This window comes from Urtica dioica, chromosome 3 (genome assembly GCF_054948205.1).
Source record: "Urtica dioica subsp. dioica isolate 48M chromosome 3, U.dioica_male_clone48M_v1_H2, whole genome shotgun sequence".
Taxonomy (NCBI): Eukaryota; Viridiplantae; Streptophyta; class Magnoliopsida; order Rosales; family Urticaceae; genus Urtica; species Urtica dioica.
This window is the reverse complement of record NC_142758.1, coordinates 46887449-46907843: the sequence shown is the minus strand read 5'-3', so window position 1 is coordinate 46907843 and position 20395 is coordinate 46887449. Positions and strand designations below refer to the sequence as shown.

Here is a 20395-nt window from a genome sequence, read left to right as displayed (position 1 = left end):
TTCAAAGCTACATTACGGTTAAACTTTATTTGTTATGAAGTTTCCGACATTTATCATATGTAGCTAAAATGGAACAAGCGAAAACCTGTCACATATTAATTACAACTCGGATGATATCATTTCAACATATTTCTACTTTAAACAAGTTAATCAGATATTGTATTTCATTTTCAGACGCATTTCGTACTCGTATCATTCAATTTTTCAAATTAAAGCTGAGAAGAAAAGGTCAAGAAAACGACGGTCATTATTGGTGATCTTGATAACATTTATTTTGTGGGATTTCGATAGACTTGCTTCGTATCTTTAAATGGTATTTTGTCTCATCTAATGTTTACTATCAAACTATTTTTGAAAATTTAATATTGAATTATATGAATATGTAGAAAAAAAGAAGTTGTTTGGCAGTTTTTTAAAAATTAGTCTTTGGCATAATTTTCTTGTTTTGTAATTATCTCTCTCTCTCTCTCTCTCTCTCTCTCTCTCTCTCTATATATATATATATATATATATATATATATATGTTTTCTTTCCATAATTCATAGTTCCTGCCTGAATATGTTTGTAATTGTTTATAATAGTTAATAATACTTTTATTCAACATGATTTCATATTTTTTTTAGCAGACTCGTACCACATCTCTCTCTCCCTCCCCTCAAACCTTTATTTATGAATACAATGTTTTTATTTTATTTACTTAATTCTCTCCCTCTTTTCTCTCTCGCCCTCTATTTTTTAATTCTTTAATTCGCAACTCAGTTTTTTTTATCAGTTTATTCCGGTGGATATTACTCTTAGTATAAATTAATTTGTTATCTTTTTTATACCACGAAGATACTTTTCTTTTATACTACAAGTAGTATTATTAAGGGTCAATTAGGAAAATAGTCAACTTAAACGTTTAACATTATTAAATAATTAACGTTTGGTAAATTTTAAGTAAATAGTCATTTGCATGTATTTACATACGTAAATCTTAGATAAATAGCCACCTCCATATATGGGAAAGTGAGTATATTAGCTCAATCAGTCTATCAATATTAGGAGAATAGCTCAAGTTTGAATAAATTAAGGAAATAGTCCAAATGATATTTCACTACCTAAATTACCCTTGTATATAACAAAGCAAAACTCAATCAGTCTTCCAAAATTGCATCGACAAAAATTCCCCAAACCTAAACTTGCCGATCCACTTCACGCCGCCGCGTCGTCGCCGTTCATCGTCCATCGTCACTGTTGATCAACCAGCGCCTCTCTCTCTCGTTCGTCGCCGATCATCGTCCATCGTCGTTGCAGATCATCCCACAGATCAACAAGCTTGAGATCGTCACCACAACAATTAACGTAAGATTTGAGTACATTAAACTCTTCGTCTCTTCGTGTTTGTGATTGTGTTTGTGTTCGTGTTTGTGCATGGTTGATTGTTTTAATTTTCTGATTAGGAATTAGGTTTAAGTAAATTTTTTGTGAACCGAATGCTTGAGTTATGGAATTGCTTTTCTTAATGTAGTGAACTGAATGCTTGCATTAGGTAAATTAATTAACTGAATAGGTTAATGAATAAACTGAATGCTTGAGTTATGGATTTGCTTTGCTTAATGTAATGAATTGAATGCTTGCATTAGGTTAATTAATTAACTAGATGAGTTAATTAATTAACTGAATCCTTGAGTTATAGATTTGCTTTGCTTAATGTAATGAACTGAATGCTTGCTTTAGGTAAATTAATTAACTTAATAGGTTAATTAATTAACTGAATCCTTGAGTTATAGATTTGTTTTGCTTAATGTAATGAACTGAATGCTTACATTAGGTTAATTAATTAACTGGATGAGTTAATTAATTAACTAAATCCTTGAGTTATGGATTTGTTTTGGTTAATGTAATGAACTGAATGCTTGCATTTGGTAAATTAATTAACTGAATGCTTATTGATTTATTAACTGATTTATTATTCATTAGGTACTCAACTGGTGAATCAGCCATAGAAATTATGAATCTGCTTGCATAAATCTGATGGAAAATGGGGGTAAGCAACTGATGGTGTAGTAAGCCAAAGAGTATATATTTTTTTTATTACATGAATATAGTGTACTCATGTATTTTATTAACATTTTGCAGTCCAAATATGAATTCAATTCAAGTAAATGGCTCGTGAATGCAAGAATAAACACACACATAAAGTTGGAGCACTTTGATCAGAACATCTCGAAGCTTAACGAACCACAACGGCAACTGTTTAATATTGAATAAACGAAACCATAAAAAAACCATAAAAAAAAATTACAGCGACTATAAGAAAATATAGCTACGAACAGAAAATCATTAATTCAGTGATGATCGATCGTTACCAGGATAAACGATGTTGCGATGATGATGATCATAAAAGCTTGTTTGATTGTGAAAGTCTCCGAGACAAAAGCCTGTTTGATCGTAAACCACAAAAAGCAAAAAAAAAAAAAAGGATTAATTGAGCTATGAACAGAGAATCAGGAAATTCAGAGATGATCGTTCGTTATCAGGACAAACGATGTTGCGATGATGATGATGATCGTAAAAACTCGTTTGATTGTTGAATTATGGACAGAGAATGATCGCCCAATCTTGTTTGAGCGTGAATTTGTTTGTTCAGTGAATATTATGAGTGAATGTATATTATAAGCGAAGGGTATAATTATCTGCTAAGAAAAATTAGACTATTTCCTTAATTAAATGAAACTTTGGCTATTCCCCTAATAAGAAATGTAAAGTAGGCTAGTGACAACAAATTTCACTCCATATATTAGGCTACATCATTATTTATCTAAAATTTATCGAACATTGGCTATTTAACAATGTCAAACGTTTAAATTGACTATTTTCTTAAATTTAATATTTTATTAATTGCATCTTTGTAGAATTCCCACATTTATCTCCTATTTTCCAAAAGCTTCTATCTTGTTTTGTATACGACCACACAAATCATTATTCGTAGGATATCATAAGATCTGCCTCCAACCAAGAAAAAAAAAAAAAAAAAAAAAAAAAAAAAAAGCAAAGCTAGGATGTGGGTGATTTTTCTGCTTTCCCTTCTTCCAATACTCTTAATCTTTCTACTGCGGAACAACGTTGCAACCAAGAAGAATGATGAGATCAAGCCTATGAGCGAGCTTCCCGGTCCGCCGAGGATTCCGATCATAGGCAATCTTCACCAACTCGGCTCACTCCCTCACAGATCTCTACGGAGTCTCTCTCAAAAATACGGCCCGGTAATGCTCCTTCAGCTCGGGAAAGTGCCCCTTATCGTAATTTCCTCCGCCGAGGCCGCCATGGAAGTCTTGAAGACTCACGACGCCGAGTGCTGTAGCAGACCTTCCCTCGTGGGCTCGGCAAAGCTCAGTTACAACAACAGAGACATTAGCTTCTCGCCTTACGGGGAAAGCTGGAGGGAAGTGAGAAAAGTGTGCGTCTTGAAGCTCTTCACCGCGAAAACAGTCAGATCTTTTCGGTCCGTGAGAGAAGAAGAAGTAAAGTCTCTGATCGACTCGGTCCACCAGTCCTCGCTGTCTTCGAGACCGGTTGATATAAGCGCAAAGATGATGGCTTTGACGGCGAGCATTACGTTCAGGATCGCGTTCGGGAAGCTCTTCTCCGAGAGCGGTCTAGACAACGACAGCTTTCAGGAGATCGTTCACCGAGCCGTGAAGGCGTTGGGAAGCTTTGCGGCCTCTGATTTCTTTCGCTGCACTTGGATCATAGACAGGCTGTCGGGTTTTCATGCGAGGCTCGATAGGAGTTTTTGCGAGTTGGACGGTTTCTTCGAACGGGTGATCGACGAACATCTCGGCCGGACGATGCCAGAAGATCAACAAGATCTGGTCGATTTGCTGCTGAAAATGGAGGAAGAGCAATCTGAGTTTGGTCAAGAGGTTATTTTCACGAGAGAAACAACGAAGGCACTCATAATGGTACACTCCAAACTCTGAACTAGACTTATATATAGATGTAGTTGTATTTCTAGTCTTTTTATTTATTTATTCAGGGCCGGGACTAGAAATAAAATTAGGAAGGAGAGTTTATTTTAAATAAAAAAATGTATTTTAGCGTAGTATATAATAAATAAATTAAATTAAGGTAGACAAATTTTATAATTTTATCACTTGAATAATATTAATTAAAAATCACTACAGAACTTATATAAAATCGGAAGGGGGTATGGGTCATTTTAGTAATTTGACACGATAAGGAGAGAAAGGGCACAGTTGGTTCATAAATGTATCCGATCTTACATTAATGCTACGATTGGTCCAATGGAAGGAAAATAAATCCATCATTTTCTTTGCATTGCGGAAAATTTGAGAGATAATTTGGGGGAGGAAATATATACAAGTATATTTTATTTTATTTTGAAACATTTTAAGCTTTTATTCGTAATTTCTTTCTTCAAAGTATATTTACTCATCACAGCACCAACTAGAAAATAGCATTGACATCTAAGCTTTTCCTTCATATTTTCCAAACCACAATATTTGTTAATATTATTACGACCAAAAATATTTTTTAAAATTTTAATTTTTTGGGGGTATTATATGGATTTCTAGCTAAACATAAGAAATGGAATGATTTGACAAATTAAAATAATTCAATGGGCAATCTAACTACGTAGCCGATCTCAAACTTAGAATTAAAGAAGTAGCCAACGTTTGGTTTATTTTATAATCTAATCATTTACAAAAATAAACGTATAGAAAATATCGGTATTATCCTTATGTAGCAAAATCAAATAAATCAACCACTAGCTAACGTTCTAAGATTTGTTAATTAAAACTCAAACTAAATTAGTTAAATATTGTATAGTTCACGCTTGCGATTAAAATTCAAAACTTTTAAAAGAATATTCATTGTGAAATATAATAAAAGAAATAAATAGAGTATTGATTAGAATCAATTGAAAAATCTGACATGATAATGAACAAAATAAACTAAAATAAAACATGATAAAAATCTTTTTCGATATATTTCTAAAAGCTAATAAACCAAAATAAATCATTCGCTAACATGATAATGAACAAAATAAACCAAAATTAACCAACATCAAGAGAAAACGCGTAAAACAGTAGTTCAAAAATTCGAATTACTTCACGAATAAATATAAACCTGATAACTAAAAGAATAAATTATAAATTTAGAAATAACAAATGATGATCAATTGCATTTTGAACTTTGCTACGTTCAAAATAAAAAAAAACTATAACTAATCCCTAATTAAGGGGATTTATATATTAAATCATATCAAACGTGTGAATTAAAATATATAGTCGATGGCACTCAATTCCACAGTTTAGAGCAACTATTAGACTACAAATTAGGAAAGAGAATAGTAAAGAATAAATGTGTATAACGTGTATTAAAGATTTAGTATTTCGTTGCGTCAAAACGTTGGCTACGTAGGCATTTTCTACCGATTTTCAAACAAAGGATAATCACGTAATTTGTTATAATAAAGCCACATAATCAGTATTTCGTTGCGTCAAAACGTTGGCTGCGCAGGCATTAGTCTGTGCGATTTTTGTAATTTAATTAACAAGTTTTTTTATTAACTAGGACATATTCTTGGCTGGAGTAGACACTGGTGCCATTGCATTAACTTGGGCAATGACGGAGCTCGCTCGAAACCCAAGAGCGATGAAGAAAGCAATAGACGAAGCAAGAAGGTTCGGTGATTTCAAAGAAAAACTAGCCATTAGTGAAAACAATATTCACCAACTTCAGTATCTTAAGATGGTTGTGAAAGAGACTGTTAGAATGCACCCTCCGCTCCCACTTCTTCTCCCAAGAGAAACAATATCCGAATTCAATCTTTGTGGCCACAAAATTTCCCCAAAAACAATGATTCAAATCAATGTTTTGGCGATAGGACGAGACCCTAATTATTGGGATAATCCAGAAGAGTTCTTTCCAGAGAGATTTGCAGATAGCTCAATCGACTACAAAGGTTTACATTTTGAGTTCCTGCCATTTGGCTCCGGCCGTAGAAGCTGCCCTGGGATTCACATGGGAATATCTACCGTGGAGCTTGCACTTGCGAATCTCTTGTGTTGTTTCGATTGGAAGTTGCCCGACAGAATGAAGGAAACTGATATCAACATGGAAGAGGGACCTGACCTTGCAGTACATAAGAAGTTTGCTCTTGAACTTGTTCCAATCAGCTATCAAGAATGGGCTAAATATCAAGATTCTTGGACTTAATTAGCCCCTGTTTAGCAATGAGAACTGACTCGTCACTTTATATCTCACTTTTATATATTTGTACGTTTGTTATATATGGCGATTTTCATGCCGCCCTTTTATTTATATGCAAGGGAAAATGTTTATTTCATAATATGAAAGTAATGTGGTACTTTTTCTTAATACCAGAACAAATGCTAAAATCTAACATAGTTAACAAGTCTTCTTAAGGTATATGTAGTACATAATATGATTAAAAAAAATATAGAACAAAAATTATAAATTGGAATATAATAAGGGAAGTAAGGGCTTTGATGAGCAAGTTGTGATTGAAATGATTAAAATTGAGAATATACTGCAAGACAAGGATAGTGTTCGTAGGATAACATCAGTGGCTTGAGGTTATTTATACTCGGTGTTCAAAGATCATGAATAAGAACAAAACTTAAAATAGAACTAGCATGGTGGTTTGGAAAATTTTTTGCTAAGCGATTACAAAAACTAAACTTTAATACCGTTACTTAAATTTACAATTTTTTTTGTCAATTTTTTTAATTAACAGCTTGGTATTATTTGAGGGTATATATTTGCCACACTTTTTAAGTTCATGTGGGTTAATTATTAGATGTAAAATATATAAAACGTTGACTATTTTTGCCAAACTTAAATTTCCTCCAGGCAATAATGCTACTCTCTGCCCATATATAAAAGCCACATAAACAACCGTAGTCCAAACATAATCATCCACATCAGTAGTACATTGTGGTAATGGAAGCCACACACAAACCATAAACCAAACATAAACATCCACAACACTATTACATTGGTAATGGAAAAAAGTAAAAATATACTATATGGGCTAAGTGTCGGGATCTAGATCCAACGGTAGTTGGTAGCTAGCAGGAATAAGTTTAAGCGCAAATTTCTTATACAATGAAAGCCCAATTTTCTCTTCCATGTCGATATCATGTTCCTTCATACCGTTAGGCAACTTCCAATCGAAGGAGGACAAGAGATTTGCCAGCGCAAGCTCAACCGTAGCCATTCCCATGAGAGTCTCGGGACAGCTTCTACGGCCATATCCAAATGGCAAGAACTCAAAGGGGTTCCCTTTGTAGTCGACGGAATTGTTCGCAAACCTCTCTGGAAAGAATTTTTCTAGATTTTCCCAATATTTAGAGTCTTGTCCCATCGCCCAAACATTTATTTGAATTAGTGATTTCGGGAGAATTTCATAGTTGAGGAGCTTGAATTGCGACATCGTTTCCCTCAGAATTGGGACAGGAGGGTGTAGCCTTAGAGTCTCATACAAGTGGAGGTGTTTGAAATCATCAAGAGATCCTCATCTGGCGAGCTGGGCGAGCTAAGGAGTCGAGCTAAGAAGTCGAGCTGGGCTGAGCGAGCTTCGAGCTAAGCGGAGTGAACTGCGAGCTGCGAGCTAAGTCGAGTTGGGCTGAGCGAGCTGCGAGCTAAGTCGAGCTGCGAACTGCGAGCTGGGTTGGTGCTTGCGTGACTCAAGTAGCTCGAATTCTGAAGACCGTTAGAGCGAGAGTTTGTTTGAAGAACACGTCAGCGTAGCAGGGGTCTTTAAATACGGGCTTGTTGTGATCTTTGTACATAGAACACATTCACAAACTATCTGAGTATACATCTGAGAGAAAAGACTGAGAGAAAACATCGAGTGAGAGATAACTGGGTTGAGATCAGTTTTGGAGGTTTCAGTTTGTATTCCGGTTTGTATTGTTCATCATCGTTGATAGTGGAACTACCCCAAGGCTGGACGTAGGTCATTTAAGACCGAACCAGGATAAAATCCGGTGTGCTCCTACTTTATCTTTTACGTTCTTGTACATTGTGTTTGTATTGATCTGTTTCTTGCATCACAAGGCACTTCAGTCTCGAAGGCTTGTGTGTTTAACAGGGTCGAAAACGTAACAATTGGTATCAGAGCCTACACAATCTCTGCAAGAACTTCAAGATGGGTCTCACGAAGGTTGAGATCGAAAGATTCGATGGCAAAGGCGACTTCAGCCTGTGGCGCATACGTATGAGGGCAATTCTCGTTCAAATGAAGATCGCAAAGGCACTGGAGGGAGAAAAGGGATTCCCGGAGACAATGTCAGCGACTGAGAAGAATGAGACTCTCGAATTAGCGTATAGCACCCTAATTCTTCACCTCGGAGATAAGGTTATGAGGGAAGTCTCGAAGGAAAAAACTGCGGCTGGGATTTGGTCGAAATTGGAATCCCTCTATATGACCAAATCGCTATCCAATCAAATTCACCTCAAAGGCAGACTGTTTGGTTTCAAAATCGCAGAAGACAAACCAATCAGCGACAGTCTCGATGAATTGAATCAGATCGTCATCGATCTGAAAAACATTGATGTGAAGATCGACGACGAAGATCAGGCAGTTATGATCTTGAATGCGCTCCCAAAGAATTACTCGAATTTCGTTGAAGCAATGAAATACGCCAGGGAATCGCTAACCCTAGAAGAGGTTCAAGCTGCGCTGAAATCGAAAGAATTAGACTCAAAGTCTGAGAAGAAACCTGTTAGCGAATGGCTCAACATCAGAGGCAAACCAAGGAAGAATTCGAAGTCGAACTCGAAGAATCAATCCAAGAACAAATCATCAGAGGGAAAGGATCAAAAGAATGGCGAAGAAAAGGAATTTCCGTACAAGTGTTATCATTGCCACAAAGAAGGACATATGAAGAAAGACTGTCCTGATAAAGACAAAACCTTCAGCAAGCCAAAGAAGCAAGCTAATGCCACAGTTGCTGAGAATGGCTATGATTCTGCTGAAGCCCTCAACATTTCTCATCAAGATTCGTCACAATCTTGGGTCCTTGATAGCGGTTGTACCTATCACATGTCACCAAACAAGAGCTGGTTTGAAGACCTCAAGATTGAGCATGGAGGATCAGTTCTACTTGGCAACAACAAGGCATGCAAGGTGATTGATACAGGTAACATACGTATCAAAATGTTCGACGGTATTGAAAGAGTTCTTGATAATGTGAGATTTATCCCTGAATTAAAAAGGAATCTCATTTCCCTTGGTACTTTAGATGAACAAGGTTACAATTTTCATTCTGAAAATGGAAACTTGTTTGTATCTAAGGATTCTGTTAAGGTTATGAAAGGCACTAGGATAAATGACCTTTATTTTCTGGTTGGATCTACTGTGGTTGGTTCTGTAAATGCTGTTGACAGGGAAAACAATTCAAGATTGTGGCATCTAAGGCTTGGCCATGTCAGTGAAAAAGGCATGAATATCCTGGAGAAACATGGATGTTTTGGCCAAGGCAAGCTGGGAAAGCTGAAGTTCTGTGAGGACTGCATATATGGAAAAGCCTCAAGAGCCAGTTTCAACAAGGCTGTGCACAGAACTGAAGCAATTTTGGACTATATACACTCAGACCTCTGGGGACCAGTAAAGGTAACATCACATGGTGGTAACAGGTATTACATGTCTCTCATTGATGACTATTCTAGGCGTGTATGGGTTTATCTGTTGAAACACAAGAGTGATGCTTTTGAAACCTTTAAAGATTGGAAAATCATGGTTGAAAACCAAACTGGTAAACAAATCAAGAGGCTGAGAACATACAATGGTCTTGAATATTGTGCTGATGTTTTCAATGAGTTTTGTAGAAAAACAGGTATTCAAAGACATCACACAGTTGTGCACACACCTCAGCAAAATGGTTTAGCTGAGAGGTTCAACATGACAATAATGGAAATAGTAAGGTGTATGCTTAATCATGCTAGGTTGCCTCACTCTTTCTGGGCTGAAGCTGTCAAAACAGCATGCTATCTCATTAACAGATGTCCTTCCACAACCATAGACCTAAAGACTCCAATGCAGATGTGGTCTGATCACAAAACTGATTACTCAAAACTCAAGGTTTTTGGTTGTACAGCTTATGTTCATATCAAGCATGGAAAGCTAGAGCCAAGAGCCCTCAAATGCATCTTCATTGGATATCCAGATGGTGTCAAGGGCTATAAACTCTGGTGTTTAGAACCAGGTCACAAAAGATGCATGATTAGCAGGGATGTCACTTTCAATGAAAGTGATTTCCAAAACAGGAAACCAGATGACAAAATCTGGCCTCTATCTGAAAATGAGGCCCCTGAAACCACACAAGTCCAGGTGGAGCTTGGTGAAACTTCAACAGGACAAGCACCACAAGAGGATACTGAACCAGGTGGAGTGGTTGAAGACACTGAGGAACCTGCAGATGCTTGCTCCCCACGTCAAGGAGTAGAGGCCCAGACACAGGGTTCTGAAAACATTTCTGACTATAACCTTGTCAGAGATAGAAACAGGAGAGTTCCTAAACCTACTCAACGTTTTGGATATGATCTCACTGCCTATGCCTTTATGACAGGATCAACTCTCTTGGAAGAAGAACCAAGGACCTACACAGAAGCGTGCAAGTCAAGTCACTGCAAACAGTGGAAATCTGCTATGCTTGAAGAAATTGACTCTCTGAAGGAAAACAAGACATGGTCTATCGTTGACAAGCCTGAAGGACACAAGATCATTGGATCCAGGTGGATATTCAAGCTAAAGGATGGAATTCCAGGAGTTGAAGAGCCAAGGTTCAAAGCCAGACTTGTGGCAAAAGGGTACTCTCAGACTGAGGGGATAGATTACAATGAAATCTATTCTCCTGTGGTCAAACACAGATATATCAGGACCATACTAGCTCTGTGTGCACATTTTGATTGGGAATTAGATCAAATGGACGTCAAGACAGCTTTCTTGTATGGAGACCTGGAAGAACAAATTTTTATGCAGCAACCTGAGGGTTTTGAGGTCGGCTCAAAAGGTGAAAAGGTGTGCCTGTTGCACAAGTCCCTATATGGTTTGAAACAGTCACCAAGGCAATGGTATTTAAAATTTGATAAGTTCATGATCAGTCATGGCTATCAAAGAAGTGAGTATGACTGGTGTGTTTATTTCAAGGATCTGAAAAATTCTGGTTTCATTTATCTGCTCCTCTATGTAGATGACATGTTACTTGTGTGCAAGGAAAAATCTGATTTGAACAGGTTAAAGGCACAACTCAAGCAGAGGTTCAAGATGAAGGACTTGGGACCAGCTAAGAAGATCCTTGGCATGGAGATAATTAGAGACAGAAGGAACAAGAAATTGTGCCTCTATCAACAAAGCTATCTTGGAAAAGTCTTAGACAGATATGAGCTGTCTTTATCAAAGACTGTGACAACACCTATACCTCAACACTACAAGCTGTCAAATGCTCAAAGTCCTCAGTCACAAGAAGAAATCTTGGACATGGCCAGGATTCCATATGCAAGTGCAGTAGGTAGTCTCATGTTTGCCATGATATGTTCTAGACCTGATCTTGCATATGCTATTAGTCTTGTGAGCAGGTTTATGTCTAATCCGGGCAAGGAACACTGGAATGCTGTCAAATGGGTTCTGAGATACCTGAAGGGTACTCTTAAACATGGAGTTATGTATGGTTATTGTGATACTAACAAAGTGCAGGTGGAAGGATTTGTTGACTCTGATTATGCAGGAAGCATTGACACAAGGAAGTCATTAACTGGATATGTGTTCACAGTGTGTGGTGGAGCTGTAAGATGGAAATCAACTCTTCAGTCAGTTGTGGCTCTATCCACTACTGAAGCTGAATACATGGAAATCACTGAAGCTGTAAAGGAAGCCTTATGGATGAAGGGAATCTTATCAGAACTAGGTTTCAAGCAGCATCAAGTGATCATTCACAGTAACAGTCAAAGTGCTATTCACTTGGCTAAACATTAGGTGTTTCATGAGCGGTCAAAACACATTGATGTGAAGCTGCATTTTGTCAGAGACATTGTGAGCAAGGTAGAAGTGAAGATCGAGAAGGTATCTACTGAAGAAAACCCAGCTGACATGATGACAAAGCCATTACCAAGCAACAAATTCAGTCATTGCTTGAGGCTGGTCAACATTGGAAGATGTGGTTTTGAGAAGTAGATCAAGACGGGGTTTTTTCCACTAAATGATAAGAGATGATGTTCAATCAGGTGGAGAATTGTTGTATTAAGTAGCATACAAGTGGAGGTGTTTGAAATCATCAAGAGATCCTCATCTGGCGAGCTGGGCGAGCTAAGGAGTCGAGCTGAGAAGTCGAGCTGGGCTGAGCGAGCTTTGAGCTAAGCGGAGTGAACTGCGAGCTGCGAGCTAAGTCGAGCTGGGCTGAGCGAGCTTCGAGCTAAGCGGAGTGAACTGCGAGCTGCGAGCTAAGTCGAGCTGCGAACTGCGAGCTGGGTTGGTGCTTGCGTGACTCAAGTAGCTCGAATTCTGAAGACCGTTAGAGCGAGAGTTTGTTTGAAGAACACGTCAGCGTAGCAGGGGTCTTTAAATACGGGCTTGTTGTGATCTTTGTACATAGAACACATTCACAAACTATCTGAGTATACATCTGAGAGAAAAGACTGAGAGAAAACATCGAGTGAGAGATAACTGGGTTGAGATCAGTTTTGGAGGTTTCAGTTTGTATTCCGGTTTGTATTGTTCATCATCGTTGATAGTGGAACTACCCCAAGGCTGGACGTAGGGTGTGCTCCTACTTTATCTTTTACGTTCTTGTACATTGTGTTTGTATTGATCTGTTTCTTGCATCACAAGGCACTTCAGTCTCGAAGGCTTGTGTGTTTAACAGGGTCGAAAACGTAACATCACTGCTAGTGTTCCTTTAGAAGCCATGTAGCTTCTAACTTCAGTTTTTGCTTTCTTCATCACTTTTGGGTTCCTAGCGAGCTCTGCCATTGCCCAAGTCAAGAAAACGGCACCAGTTTCTACTCCGGCTAATAATATATCCTAATTAATAAGACAAGTTGTTAAACAATTTCAATCGGTCAAATAATTATAGAAAATTTATAGAAATAGTGTTTTTAAATAGTGTAATGTTTTTTTTATTAAATAGTGGCTATTTTAAATCTTTTAAAAAATATTGTTTCTTCAATTTAAGATTAATTTTCTTATAAACGAAATTATAAACAATAAACAATAAACAAAGTTATAAACAATGTTCTAGAAATGTTAATTTATTATTTTTGTAAAAGGGTCAGGTTTGTGCTTTTTTAGGCCCGAGCCCGGTCCTCGATCCCGATGATCAAGGGTTTGGTCTAGAGTTAAGCTTAGTTCTATTTTGTAGGCCTGGTCTGGCCTCCAATGAAGGAGTTTTGGTCGGGTTCAAGCGCAGACCTCCCTTGGGCTTCAAAGAAAGAATTTTGATTGTATTGCTATTCTTAAGCACGGATGAAAATGATTATTCTAAAGAATAACTATTTGTGCATCTTAAATAGATGGAACCCCTCAATAATCAATATTATCACTTCCCTCCTCTTTTTGCTGTTTCAACTTTCTTTAACAAAATAGACAAACTTATTAATATATACTTTTAAGCCATCAACTTCTCAATCTCTGATTCTAATATGTTATCAAGTTTTGAGTAAGGAAAACAAATTAAGACAAAAAAAAAAATTAATTTTAAGCCATCAAATTCTCAATCTCTGATTCTAATATGTTATCAAGTTTTGAATAAGGAAAACAAATTAAGACAAAAAAAAATTAATTTTGTAAAATTTTAAGAGAAGAGTTTGAGTGGCCTACCATTAGGATCGCCTTTATATTTTCTCTAGTGAACAACGCTTGACCAGACTAAGATTTCTCTCTCTCCATATTCAGAAGCAAATCGACCAGATCTTCTTCCTCCTCCACCACCGTCCGATTGAGGTGTTCGCCGATAACGTGCTAAAAAAAACCGTCCAATTTGCAGAAACTTTTCTCAAGCCTCGCGTGAAATCTCGTGAGCCTGTCTATAATCCACCCCGCTGAGCCGAGAATGTCAGAGGCCGCAAAGCTTCCTGCGGTGGAGAGTGCAAGATTAAGAGTTTCTCGAAAGCCTTCCTTGTTTTGGCTTCCGAAGCACTTCCCAAAGGCGATCCTGAAAGTTATACTTGCAGTCAAACCCATCATCCTTTCTCCGATGTCAACAAGACTCGAAGACAGTGACGATTGGTACAACGAGTCCATCAGAGACCTAACCTCGTCCTCTCTCACTGACCGGAAAGATTTGACTATTTTCGCTGTGAAGAGATTGAGAATGCAAAATTTGCGGACTTGTCTCCAGTGTTCCCCGTAAGGCGACAAAGCTATGTCTAGACCATTGTAAGAGAGTTTCGCTCTGGCACTCAAGTAAGGTCTGCTGCAACATTTAGCATCATGGGTCATTAAAACTTCCCTCGCAACCTCGGAGGACGATATTACGATTAGAGGAAGTTTTCCGAGCCGGATGAGCATAATTGGTCCGTACTTCTTCGAAAGCCGCCATAAAGATTGGTGAGGCAGTGAGCCAAGTTGGTGGAAATTGCCTATTATCGGGATCCTCGGTGGACCTGGAGGGTCTCGCATAGGCTTCATCTCATCATCCTTTCTTTGGAATTTCGTTTGTATAATGAAGAAAAGAAGGGTTATAAGCAGGGAAAGTAAGAGAACTGCCCACATTTATCTGCTTATTCTGTACTTGGAGTAAAGGATTACAGAATAAAATAAAAGTTGTCTCAAGTCATTGATGACAGTCATTTTGTTGAAGTTTCCTTCTTATATTCAATTGATGGAGTGCTGGAATAAATTTGGTTGAATGGAATTTAGTTCAAATTTGATTGTTCATTTTATGGAAAATATTTGAGTAACACACACACGTCAAAAGTGTAAGGCTTTAACATTTTATTTATTTATTTAGAAGTTGGACTATCAGTCAAGATTACATGATATATTAACAGTGCAAGCGCAGGTAACACTATTGGTCAAGATTACAAAATTTAGTATATGGGCATTAATTAAGCTGAAAGATGATAAATCCTCCACCAGTAAAGAGGCAGCAGAAGCTTGAACACAAGACCTCTCAACTGAGGTATGTGTGGGATTACCATTTATGCCGAAACTAGGGTGTATTTTCTCGTCGCCAAGCTTCAGAATCTTCACGCAAAACCGCCTCTTCCCGCGGAGTTCGAACACTTCCCGACAGCCAGATGTTGAAAATTTCCTTCTTCCCGACGAGAAGCACGGGTAAGTTCTCAGATTCCGAATTTTTTTGGATTTTGATTAAATCTGATGTTTTTTGTTCAAATTCATATGGACTTTTTTAAGTTAAGGTAATATTCTTAGTTATTCTCATGTTTATTAACACTAAATTGATTTTTGTTTCGAAATATTTATATTTTAAATCCGAAATTAGGTTTTTGAATGTGTTTTGTTGAAATTATAGATTTGTCATGTTTAACTAAATTTATTTGTTTTGAATATGAAGATGAGCTAATGTTATTTAAATCCGAATTTTGATTTTGATTTTTGTTAAATCCCAAATTGAGTTCAACTAATGTTATTTAAATGTTATGTTCATGAGAAATTATGGTTTAATTATATGAGATTAAATTATGAATGTGTGCATATGTGTGTTTATGAAATTAAGAATATGTGCTTATGTGTTTATGTGGTATATGAGATATGTGTTGTCACTTTGTGTTTATGACTTTAAGTGTTATTAGACTTGAAGAATAGTGCCCCCGACCCAGCAAGGAAGTATTGTATAGCCATTCTGGGAAAGGCAAGTGCTAACACTTGTTATTTATGTGGTCATATAATGGGAGGATGGGGATCACTAGAGTGAAAAATCACCTGACACATTTGGACGCTCAGAAGAACGTAAGAATGTGTGATAAAGTCTTTCCTGAGGTGATGGAGGAGATGCAAGCCTTAATCCTTGGTAATGTTGAAAAGAAGAAGCAGAAACATACATTGGACGAAACGATTCGCAAGACCCTCAACAAATCTTTTCACAATGACGATGATAAAGAGGATCCTAAATACGAAGCCCAATTGCGAGCAACGATGATGAGATCACAACAAAAAGCGGCTCGAACAAAACGGGAAGCACGGTTGCAATCGGGTCCCGGGGGAAGCTCAGGTGCAAAACATCCATATGCGGTTCCCTCGTTATATAAGTCTCTCAGTGCGAGGCAACCAAGAGTTGACAAGATGGTGGACCCGAGGAAAAAGATGTAACTCGGAAGAGCTATCACCAAATACATCGTTCACCTAGGCGTGTAAGAAAAAAATATTCAATAGGGACAAAAATAAAATAAAAAATTATATAATTTTAGGTTAAAAATATAAAATATTAATGTAAAAAATTTAGGGGTAAAATTATAATTTTTAAAAATTCAAGGAACATTATTTTTACTTTGGGTCTAAGCTGCCTCCGCCCTTGCATGTACTACATATACCTTGAGAAGACTTATTAAATATGTTAGATTTTAGCACTTGTTCTGGTATTAAGAAAAAGTACTACATTACTTTCATATTATGAAATAAACATTTCCCCTTATATATAAATAAAGGGCGGCACGAAAATCGCCATATATTTACAAACGTACAAATATATAAAAGTGAGATATATAAAGTGACGAGTCAGTTCTCATTGCTCAACAGGGCTAATTAAGTCGTAGAATCTTGATATTTAGCCCATTCTTGATAGCTGATTGGAACAAGTTCAAGAGCAAACTTCTTATGTACTGCAAGGCCAGACCCTTCTTCCATGTTGATATCAGTTTCCTCCGTTCCGTCGGGCAACTTCCAATCAAAGCAACACAAGAGATTCGCAAGTGCAAGCTCCACGGTAGATATTCCCATGTGAATCCCAGGGCAGCTTCTACGGCCGGAGCCAAATGGTAGGAGCTCAAAGTGTAAACCTTTGTAGTCGATGGAGCTATATGCAAATCTCTCTGGAAAGAACTCTTCTGAATTATCCCAATAATTAGGGTCTCGTCCTATCGCCGAAGCATTGATTTGAATCATTGTTTTCGAGGACACTTTGTGGCCACAAAGATTGAATTCAGATATTGTTTCTCTTGGGAGAAGAAGTGGGATCGGAGGGTGCATTCTAACGGTCTCTTTCACAACCATCTTAAGATATTGGAGTTGGTGAATATTGTTTTCACTAATGGCTAGTTTTTCTTTGAAATCACCGAACCTTCTTGCTTCGTCTATTGCTTTCTTCATCACTCTTGGGTTTCGAGCGAGCTCCGTCATTGCCCAAGTTAATGCAATGGCACCAGTGTCTACTCCAACCAAGAATATGTCCTAGTTAATAAAAAAAAACTTGTTAATTAAATTACAAAAATCGCATAGACTAATGCCTACGCAGCCAACGTTTTGACGCAACGAAATACCGATTATGTGGCTTTATTATAACAAATTACGTGATTATCCTTTGTTTGAAAATCTGTAGAAAATGCCTACGTAGCCAACGTTTTGACGCAACGAAATACTCAATCTTTAATACACGTTATACACATTTATTCTTTACTATTCTCTTTCCTAATTTGTAGACTAATAGTTGCTCTAAACCGTGGAATTGAGTGCCATTGACTATCTATTTTAATTTACACGTTTGATATGATTTAATATATAAATCCCCTTAATTAGGGATTAGTTATAGTTTTTTTTTTTATTTTGAACGTAGCAAAGTTCAAAATGCAATTGATCATTATTTTTTATTTCTAAATTTATAATTTATTCTTTTAGTTATCAGGTTTATATTTATTCGTTAAGTAATTCGAATTTTTGAACTATTGTTTTACGCATTTTCTCTTGATGTTGGTTAATTTTGGTTTATTTGTTCATTATCATGTTAGCGAATGATTTATTTTTGTTTATTAGCTTTTAGAAATATATCGAAAAAGATTTTTATCATGTTTTATTTTAGTTTATTTTGTTCATTATCATGTCAGATTTTTCAATTGATTCTAATCAATACTCTATTTATTTCTTTTATTATATTTCATAATGAATTTTCTTTTAAAAGTTTTGAATTTTAATCGCAAGCGTGAACTATACAATATTTAACTAATTTAGTATGAGTTTTAATTAACAAATCTTAGAACGTTAGCTAGTGGTTGATTTATTTGATTTTGCTACATAAGGATAATACCGATATTTTCTATACGTTTATTTTTGTAAATGGTTAGATTATAAAATAAACCAAACGTTGGCTACTTCTTTAATTCTAAGTTTGAGATTGGCTACGTAGCTAGATTGGTCATGAAATTATTTGAATTTGTCAAATCATTCCATTTCTTATGTTTAGTTAGAAATCCATATAATACCCCAAAAAATTAATATTTTAAAAACTATTTTTGGTCATAATAATATTAACAAATATTATGGTTTGGAAAATATGAAGTAAAAGCTTAGATGTCATGCTATTTTCTAGTTGGTGCTGTGATGAGTAAATATACTTTGAAGAAAGAAATTACGAATAAAAGCTTAAAATGTTTCAAAATAAAATAAAATATACTTGTATATATTTCCTCCCCCAAATTATCTCTCAAATTTTCCGCAATGCAAAGAAAATGATGGATTTATTTTCCTTCCATTGGACCAATCGTGGCATTAATGTAAGATTGGATACATTTAGGAACAAACTGTCCTATTTGATCCCATGGGGCCTTGCTCTTCCTCGTGTCAAATTACTAAAATGACCCATACCCCTTCCGATTTAATATATTTTCTGAATTGATTTTTAATTAATATTATTTAAGTTATGGACTTTGAAACAATTCCTTTATTAGCGCATTAATCAGATTTACGTTCTATGTACGTACCATTTAATTTCGTTTTGTAAACACGCTAGAATTAAATGGATTGCTTGTGTAATAAGGCTACCATGACATTCGCTCCGTTCATAAGGCTTATTTATTTTTAAAAATTAAAATAATAATAAAGCTTATAACGGTCCTCGTCAAGCCTCGAAAGGAGCGAGCAATCAAATTTAATAGTATTATAGAAAAACGGAGTAAAAAGTACAAACAAATTTTAAAAGTTGGCCACAAATTAAAAAAAACGAAGAAGTTTTTAGAATTTTGTTAATATCACGTGCAACTACCAAAAACATAATATTGCTTTTTCTTTACAAAAGTAAAATAATTAAGAGTGACTGACTAAACCAATAAATAAATTTTCAAAAGGATTATTACTAATTTATATTATTAAAATGACGAAAGAACAAAAAAATAAAATAAAAAGTCAGATAATTAAAGCAAGATCATTATGGTTTTTAAATAAAAAGTACAGTTATGCAAAGCCGAAAATTGAATCACTTACCACAGCCTCTTAAGCCTCGAAAACTTCATCTGGAATGGGATGGGATTGGGGGCAAAACTCGTCAGGGACAAAATTGTAAAGAACCATCTTGATCAATGTTGCACTCAACATGGGACAAACCTTCAAGGAGTCAATCGAATTTTTAGTTGATTTTGATCTTTAAGTATCCATGATAAATAAATGAAAAATGGAAACTAAAAACGGAAAGCCTTGGAATCGCTTATCGGGTCAGACACCAGATTGGTCGGCATTTCTTCTCCGTTTTCACGAAGAACGGCATTGAACATTGCTACGTCTGGTCTACTCACTAGCTGCTCCATGACCTTAAAAATCAAGAAAGATAAACACACAGAACTCATCAACACACGATGATGTGTTAGATATCGGTGAATCGACTTTGACCCGAACTTCTTTTCAAGCACATTGTATAAATATAGAAATTTAGGGAGAAACGATTATAGAGAGTATCGAATGAGAGAATTTTTCTAGTTGTATATTTTGATGATTCCGTACTACACTTATTTATACTAGTTACATGAGATCTGGAGTTATAAATGTAAGAGAATGCATAGTAAAAAACACATAGGAGCTTCGGAATAATAAATACAATAATACTAATTCCAAAGGTAGTGAGTTGAGCTCTGAGCACGGAGATGAGATTAGCTCTGAGCTCAGATCGTTCGAGCTCGAAATGACTGTCTACAATTTTACTAAGGTTTCTCGGTTTAAGAATTTACCACCAAACTTACGAAGTAGTGAATTTCTCTCCTTCGCCCGCGATTTTTACCCGTCAAGGGTTTTCCAAATCGGTGAGCTGTTTTTGCTCATATCTTTATATTACTATCGAGGGACATGATTTCAGCGAGAAAAATAGGGTAAAAGGTGAAGATAAATATATACGAGGCGCGCCGAAACTGGTAGACAGCCACATTCATGGCCGCTAGCACGCGAAGGACAAAGCCTTTGGTGGGCATCGTTGAAAGCTTTTTT

The 20395-nt window shown here is 36.4% G+C and overlaps 1 protein-coding gene and 2 pseudogenes across 2 annotated transcripts; 1 reads left to right on the top strand and 2 right to left on the bottom strand.

Annotated features, from left to right (window-relative positions):
* Nucleotides 1–14757, bottom strand: part of LOC149403212 (cytochrome P450 71B34-like) — a 75814-nt pseudogene extending 61057 nt beyond the window's left edge.
* On the top strand, nucleotides 2581–6419 carry LOC149403213 (cytochrome P450 71B34-like). The gene is made up of 2 exons (XM_089609815.1): nucleotides 2581–3947; nucleotides 5584–6419. The coding sequence occupies exons 1-2, from the start codon at nucleotides 3045–3047 to the stop codon at nucleotides 6226–6228; spliced, it is 1548 nt and encodes a 515-aa protein (XP_089465941.1). The 5' UTR covers nucleotides 2581–3044; the 3' UTR covers nucleotides 6229–6419.
* Nucleotides 14758–16647: 1890 nt separating the features above from the next.
* On the bottom strand, nucleotides 16648–19725 carry LOC149403211 (cytochrome P450 71B22 pseudogene; annotated as a pseudogene). The gene is made up of 3 exons (XR_016296011.1): nucleotides 19642–19725; nucleotides 19430–19525; nucleotides 16648–17383 (listed from the first exon to the last, which is right to left on the bottom strand). The product of XR_016296011.1 is annotated as a cytochrome P450 71B22 pseudogene (transcript).
* Nucleotides 19726–20395: the final 670 nt, after the last annotated feature.